This window comes from Molothrus aeneus, chromosome 19 (genome assembly GCF_037042795.1).
Source record: "Molothrus aeneus isolate 106 chromosome 19, BPBGC_Maene_1.0, whole genome shotgun sequence".
Classification (NCBI taxonomy): domain Eukaryota; kingdom Metazoa; phylum Chordata; class Aves; order Passeriformes; family Icteridae; genus Molothrus; species Molothrus aeneus.
In genome coordinates this window covers 9475319-9483344 of record NC_089664.1, presented here as the reverse complement: position 1 = coordinate 9483344, position 8026 = coordinate 9475319, and the positions used below count along the sequence as shown (strand labels likewise).

The window sequence follows — 8026 nt, the reverse complement described above, 5'->3', positions numbered from 1 at the left end:
AAGATGGCGGAGGCGGCGGCGGAGCTGCTGGAGCGGGCGGCGCGGCGGGACGCGGCGCTGGAGGAGCTGCGGGCCCTGCGGGTCGCCGTGCAGGCCGTGCCGCTCGCCGCCCTCCGCTCCCGCCTCGCCGAGCACCACCTGAGGGCGCTCTTTGGCCTCCTCGCTGTCAATGACCGGTGAGCTCTGGCGCGGTGCCGCGGGCCTGCCCGGCCCCGCTGCTGTTCTCCCGGAGCGGGGTGGGGGGGGAGGTCCTGCCGCCTCCCCGGCTCATTCCTGGCCCTCTTTCGTGGGCGGGAGGTGGCACAGCGATGTTCCTCTCCTCAAGGGCTCGCTTTTCTCTCCGTCCCGCCCAGGGAACAGGTGTCCGTGTGTGTTTCCATCCTGGAGAGGCTCCTGCAGGCCCTGGACCCCCTTTACGTGATCCAGAGCCTCAGGGAAGAGCTGCAGAAGGGCCTTTTCCACCCCGATGACTCCGTGAAGGTCCTCACCATGTCCCAGGTACAGGCTTTCCTCCAGGAGGAGGGGACGGAGCTCTGGGTTTGTCCCCATCTGCTCTTTGCTGCCTTTGTGATAAAAACAGGAATTGTGTCCTGCACTTGTGCCATTTGGGATAATTACTGTGCACTGTGTATAATGCTTTGTGATATGCCAATAATAATGTTCTAAACTACGTCCTGACAAAAGCAGGTTGTGATTAAAAGTTCTGCCACATGTCCTGGTTAAAGCTTTCCAGGCCAGCAGGTGATGGAAGAATTAAAATCAACAACATTTTGATATTCAGGATACTTTACACTATCGTGGAAACACCAAACAGGCTGTGGGAGCTTGACACTTGCTGCGTTAATTTCAAAGGAGAGGATTGTGGGATGTTGTGGTTTGGGGTGGATTTCTAGAAGTTCAGCTGAGAGCAGCTGCTCAGTGTTGTCCAATTGAGTTTTGATCCAAAAACGTCAATAAATTGTGACTCTGGTTTCTGTTCAGCTGTTCCAGTGCTTGAGTATCCTTACAGTGGGAAGGAATTTGTTCTCATGTCGTTTTCTGTGTCTCTTTGATCAGGTTGGGAGGATTGTTGGGGACTCAGCTGCTGTCCCAGAGATTCTGCACAGCCCTGAGCTGATACAGCAAATCATAAACTGCATTGGTGGGGAGAAAATAGCAGTGGCCAAAGAGGTAAAGGTGCCTTTATTGTCCCATTCCTCTGCCAGCTGAGGTGGTTGGGTGGCAGTAATAATGAACTGTCATCAGTGAAAAGTGAATTATAATTAGAATTGTCTAGCTGTAGTTAAGTAGTTAATAAAGAACTAATACCATATAATCTTGGATTTTCTTCTCTGTGTGATTTGTTCCTTTTTAATAATGTGAAAAACGCCAATCGTTTTTAAAATTTTAAAAGTTTAATAGTAATAAAATGGTGATAAAAATAGTAATACAATTAGAGTAATAATAATTTGGACAATTTGAATTAGGACAATATGAGATAACAGAAATAAATAGTTACAGACGGCAGCACAAGCCTGAAAAAGGCCCCACGTTAACAGAGGATTAACCCTTAAAAGCAATAACCTGTTGCATATTCACACATCTCATACATGATGCATAAATTCCATTCAAACACAGGATTCTGTCTGGTCAGTGTCAGCTTCTTCCTCTGAATCCTGACGGGAAGAAGTTTGTTTCTCCTGATAATGGAGCAATAAATTCTCTTTCTCTGAAAGATTCAAGTGTCCTGTGGCTGCTATCTCATTGCCAGTCCTTTCTTTAGAAAAAAGTCTCCTACATAGCACAGTTTCTATTTTAACATTTTGTTATAGCCTAAAACTACATTTAACACACTACTTAAGGGAATTAATACAGCATTACTTTCTAACACAACACCTGTAATATTCATTTTAATATTTGCGAAAAGCCAATCATAAAACAGGCATTTTTCACAATAACAAGCTCCTGTTTTTGCTTGCAGGCCATCAAATCTCTGTCCAGGATAGCCCAGAGCCAGGAGGGGCTGGAGGCTCTGTTTGGGAGCAGCTTGCTGGGTGACCTGAGGAGGGTCATGGCCACCAGCGATGTCGTTCGCTACAGGGTCTATGAGGTACAGGGCACCTCCTCTGCTGCTCCTGCTCTCAGCCTGGCTTTTACTGCTTTTACATCACTGATTCACCCACTTTCCTTCATGTCTGTGTTGTACCCAAACTAGAAAGGAGTAGGGAGATGACATCATGAGAGCCCCCATGCTGCAATAACTCCTCTTTCTCATTTCTTGGTGTAAAGGTGTGAATTGCTGCTCATTTTCTAATTTGTGGTGCCTAAGGCATCAGAAGGGCTACACAGAATCACTAAAGGCACCAGAAAGTATTTGTTTCTCTGAAAATAGAAGTAAAATAGTTAACTGTAGCCTCTTGACTTATGGATGTGAAGTGCTGCTAAGAGCTTTGGAGAGATGCCAGCTGTCAGTCTTGAGACGTTTGGCAAGGAGGAATAACACAATTTAATCATTCTAGAGCTTAATGGGGATAGCACAGGAGGAGCTGATTGTGAATAGAGATCAAATGCATGTGCTGGAAACTTGGAACTCCTTATGAAGTTGCTTCAGGCAGACATTTGGGTTAATGATAAAAATGTGATTAATTCCATATTTAATATATGTAAGGGTAATTAGCACAGAAGATGTATTTGGCTGTTGCAGTGAATTATAATGTTTTTATAAACTGTCCTTTTGCTTTTATTTAGTTAATTGTGGAGATTTCATCAGTGTCAGCAGAGTCTCTGAATTACTGTGCCAGCAGTGGGTTAGTGTCTGAGTTAATTGGGGAGCTGACTGGAGAGGATGTGCTGGTCAGGTATGTTGCTGAGTTTGCTAAGGACATTTCCACCATTGTTAAATCTCTAACAAATGTATTTGTGTGTGTTTCTGTAAAAAGAAAAACGCTGTACCTGCCTCTCCTTAAACTGTCTTGGGTGTCAAACAGTTCATACCTTAATGGAGTGATAATTACCGTGTGTAGCTGCAGCAGAAACACTCCAAGCTCTTGCCCAGATCTAAAGATATGAATGAGCTGAACTATTGGGATCGTTTGGGTTTCTTTGCTAGGCTTGTGTCTTATGGGTGTGGTTTCTTTTTCTTAATCACTGAGTGCTTCAAGCCCCACTCAAACAAACCAAAATCCCTGGGGTTTTTTTCGGTGTTGCAGGGCCACGTGCATCGAGATGGTGACAGCGCTGGCCCACAGCCCCCAGGGCCGGCAGTACCTGGCCCAGCAGGGAGTGATCGACAGGATCTCCAACATCATCCTGGGGGCACAGTCTGACCCCTTCTCCAGCTTCTACCTGCCAGGTGCCGCCTGAATTCCTCCTTGCCAGGCTTTGCTGCTTGGGTTAAATTGGCAGCACTGCCAAGCCTCTCTGCTGAAAGCTCAGGGGAAATTTTGGAAATTAGATTGTCCCTCAGCACTTTTTAAATATCCAGCATTGTACGTATCCAGTCTGAAGGATGTTCCTCAGTAACATCTGGGCAGGCTGTGCTGTAGCTTTAAAGTTTGTGTTATTGTAGCCTTTTTTAGGAGTACAAACATCATGAATTAAGCAACAGTCAAAATATTTGGCTTGTTGCTTAGTTCTGTCTTTATTTTGAGCTTTTTACCAACACTATTCAGCCTTAATACCACATGTTTAGGAACAAATCAGTCTCACATTAATGTACATTTAATTTTGCCACTGCTGAAGTTGCTGTTTTCCCACTCAATGCTTTTTTTGGTCTTGTTTTCTCAGGATTTGTTAAATTTTTTGGCAATCTGGCTGTTGTGGACAGTCCCCAGCAGATCTGTGAGCGCTACCCTGTCTTTATGGAAAAAGTCTTTGAAATGGCAGAAAGTCAGGATCCAACCATGATTGGAGTGGCTGTGGACACACTGGGAATCCTGGGATCAAATGTGGAAGGCAAACAGGTTTTACAGAAAACCAGTTAGTATCTTCTTTATTTAATAATACTTGATAATATAAGAGTGAATTGGTTTGGGGTGATACAGAAAGGAATTGAAAAAAATATTCACTTACCTAATGAATAAATTTATAATGTAACTGTTGGGTAACTGTATTCCTGTAGAGATCTGGCTGAATTAATTAAAAGCACTTTGTTTTTGTTTTGAAAGGAAGTAGATTTCAAAATCTCTTAAGCAAAATAGGGCACCAGGCCAAGAATGCCCCCACCGAGTTACGGCTCCGGTGCTTGGATGCCATTTCATCCCTGCTTTACTTGCCTGTAAGTTGGGCTTTTTGTCTTTGGTTTTTCTTTGAATCTCCAAGAATGGAATCCTCACACACCTGAGTAACTGTGAGAGACATTTTGCAGCCTCTAGGTTGGGTGGCAGTTGTGCTTTCAGTGTTCTGAGCCACTGATTTACCAGTTTGAAATTCCCTGATTGATTTGCTAAAGGTTTGGGTTTGTTTGTAAGGTGCCAGGTGTTCTGAAATGTTAATAAGAGATGAAATCAAGATTTCATTGATGAGGGAGTGAGAGAAAGCAGGTTCATATCCTTGTGCTCAGAGGGATGGGGCAAACTGCTCCAGTCCTTGTGGTCTTTGGATCCAGGGAACTGAGTTAAGAGTGTAGCTCTAAAGGGGTGATTAAACCATTTGAACACATCCCAAAAACCTGAAAGCTTTTCATAATCCTAATCAAACTCTCATTTCTGTGATTTATGCAGCCAGACCAGCAGACAGAAGACCTTTTAAGAATGACTGAATCCTGGTTCACATCCTTGTCCAGTCAGCCCCTGGAGCTGTTCAGGAGCATCAGCACTCAGCCATTCCCTGATCTCCACTGTGGGGCTCTACGGGTGTTTACTGTGAGTGCTTTTGGTTTGAAACATCAGGGGGGGACTTGTGGTGCCATTCAGTCTCAGATTTATTTATTTCTTTAAAGTGAAGGAATTCAGCTTCTAGTTGAAGTGGTCAGAAAAAGTCCTTTTTCCTCAGGCCCTACTTGGCTTCCCCATTTAAATGATGCAGCAGACACATCATGTCTGTAATGCTAATTTTTTAATAAATTGGAGAGGGAGGGAAAAAAGGCAAGAGCTGTGCTCTAAGGTGCTGCCTCTCTAGCAGAGGCACTGCTGTGATAATTCCCTCAAAACTTTGAAGATAAGCTCTGAGCTCTACTTGTTCTCCAGTGTTAAACCCTGCTGCTTGATTTGAGTGGTGGTTTCTTTCTTAATTTCTCCTGTTCCTTGTCCTGTACTAAAACCCTACTGTGTAACTGCTTTTTTAAAAATGTTCCCCCCACCTCTCACATCTTTTGTCTTCCTGTTCAGGCCATTGCAAATCAACCATGGGCCCAGAAGCTGATGCTGAGCAGCCCAGGGTTTGTGGAGTACGTTATGGACAGATCTGTGGAGCCTGACAAAGCTTCAAAGGATGCAAAATACGAACTGGTGAAGGCCCTGGTGAACTCCAAAACCATTGCAGAGATCTTTGGCAATCAGTACTACCTGAGGCTCAGGGCTTACCTGCTCGAGGGCCCCTATTATGTTAAAGCAGCTTCTACTACAGCTGTGGAAGGAGCAGAATAATGTCCTTGGTGTCTGGGGTGCCCCTCTTGCAGAACACAGTCCTGGCACAGGTGTTGAGGTACAAGGTGTAAAAACTCTCCACACTGGAGGTGTCTCTTTAAAGGAGTGTGAAGATATTTTGACTCTATTTGGAGTGAGTCAGGAGAGTAAATTAAAGGTTGTTTGGTATTTCCCCCTAAAATGTCATGGCAGAAGTTCCCTGTGTGCTTCATGAGGCAGGTAACCCAGGTGAGCACTTAGCAGCTGCTGACTGTGTTTTATTTGGCAGAATTTATCAGTGTTTGTTTAAATTGTTCTTGGGTCTGGATTTTCTATTGTGTTTTATCAGTAGGTTACAGTTCAGTTAAAAAAAAAACCACCAAAACACCTCAAGGTTTGTAACCTCAGATGCTGCCATAATTTATATTCTTTTTTAATTCCTTTTTTTACCTGCCAGAGTTGGCACTTGCATGGAACACTGTGTTCTGTCAGAATCCTGTTGCTGAGTAAGTGACACTGTCCACATGAGGGAGTATGGACTGGATTCTCTTGTTTTCAACTTGCTGGATGTGAGTCTTGCTGGAATAAATAATCCTAAATATTGTTTACATTTTCTGCTGAGGATTTAAAAAGAAAAAAAAGAAGATTTTAGCCCTTTTAAAAACAAATCATTGCACTCTGTAGGGATCAAACCCACCAGGGAGCTTTGTGTCCCTGGTTGGCCGTGCTGTGGGGTGGCAGCTCAGTTTAGTGGCTGGAGCACTACAAGGCTTCTTCAGAACCAAATCTTGAATTGTTTACACTATTTTTTAACAGAGATAGAATTTTTTAAACTGTTGAAGAAATGTGGTATTTTAGTTACCTGAGTTAGATCATTGAAAGGGATAAGAACATGGAGCTCTTGTGTGAAGGGAGTGGATGAAGTGGGAGTATGGAAATGTGGCATCTTAGGAAGTTGGAATCTTCTTTTGAAGACGTCAGAGCTGTGGCAGGGAATCAGGAGTGGCTGGGCTCTCCATGGCATGTGGTGTGTCTTTGCCCATAAACAGACCACAGGCTACTTCCTATCAAAGCTTTGTTTTCTTTTTGTTGAGGCAGAGCAGAATAAAACAAGAAATTACTGCTCTGGGGCTTCTTTTAGTCAAGTGTGACTGTGGGGAGTCCTGCCCTCCGTGTCCCTGTGCTGCCAGGGGAAGCAGCAGGGTCTGTCCTGCAGGAACTGTGGCTTTGCCTGTGGGAGGTGGAGGTGCAGCTGGCATTGCCTGCCAAAAATTGCTGCCAGGAGAGCTCAGAGGAGCTGGGGGAGATCCCTTTATGTTTGCTAAGCTGTCTAAATGCAGGTGAGGTGCCTTGTTGCCCAAGATGTCCCTGAGTTGTCATCCTGCATCCCAATGCTGCTGCTTTTACCCTAAATGTGCCCAATAAAGATCTGCCAGTGAGAAATGCACTGCAGTGTCTCATGGAGCTTCATGGATCCTGCATCCAGCAAACACATGAAGGCACTAAAAAGGAAATAAAGGAATGCACAAGTCCTTAGCTTGCTCTTGTTCTGGGCAGTTCAGCTCTGTTATTTTAGGTGGCTTTGTGTGCTGGTGCCTCTGTACGAGCCATATGCTGAAATGTCAGTAAAAGAAATCAATATATAAACCTGTTCTGCAATTCATGAGCCTCTTCCATGTGTGTTTTCAGCTGGTGCTTTTGAAGGCTACTCTGTGTACTGAGTATTTAGCATCTGCTTTGCATGGTACATTTGCCAAAGACAATATTTTAGAATGTGCAGAGATGCCAAACAAGGGGATTTTTTTATGTATACACATATGCTTTATTTTGTTGAGCTTTGAGCTCAGAGTTGATTGATTAATTGATCACTTTCCCCTTATTACTCAGAGGCAGTTCCCTGGCCATGCTGTACATTGCCATATGGATTACATGCTGCTGCTGTATCTGATATAAATGACAATTTTGAAGTGTGTTGTTTTTGTCACCCCCCCCTTAAAGTAACAGGTGGAAATAATTGAGGAAAACCACAAAATGGAATGCTGGAGAACCGAGGTAACATGCTGAACATTTGGTTTAAAAAACCCAAAAATCCCAAACCAAACCTTGTAATTTGATGGATGTTAACAGACAGCATTACTTGAGGAATTTCCATGATGGCTCAGTGTCTGTTCCTGCTGGAGCTGCTCTGTTTCTCTCTGAACCAGCCTGCTCAAAACCAGCTCCTTTTGTGGATGGAAAGCTTCCCCTTTGTTCCAAAATTCTTTGGAAGTAGGTGATGCCTCACTCATATAAAAAAGGAGTTTTGAAGACTCAAAAATCTGAAAAACCATGGATATAGACAAGTCTGTTGGAATACTCTTTTTTACTTCCATGCATGCACTTGTAGGTACTTAGAGAGGCAGAGGACATCCAGTTCTGCTCTGTCACCCTGTAACAGTGAGAATTCATTTGCTGCAGAAGGGAAAAGAGCAAACTTTGGGAGG

At 44.0% G+C, this 8026-nt stretch overlaps 1 protein-coding gene across 1 annotated transcript; it reads left to right on the top strand.

Annotated features, from left to right (window-relative positions):
• On the top strand, nt 1-7206 carry PSMD5 (proteasome 26S subunit, non-ATPase 5). Its single transcript, XM_066562994.1, has 10 exons — nt 1-176; nt 354-498; nt 1057-1170; nt 1961-2089; nt 2728-2837; nt 3189-3331; nt 3766-3957; nt 4146-4255; nt 4701-4841; nt 5307-7206. The coding sequence occupies exons 1-10, from the start codon at nt 4-6 to the stop codon at nt 5562-5564; spliced, it is 1515 nt and encodes a 504-aa protein (XP_066419091.1). The 5' UTR covers nt 1-3; the 3' UTR covers nt 5565-7206.
• The last annotated feature ends 820 nt before the right edge of the window (nt 7207-8026 follow it).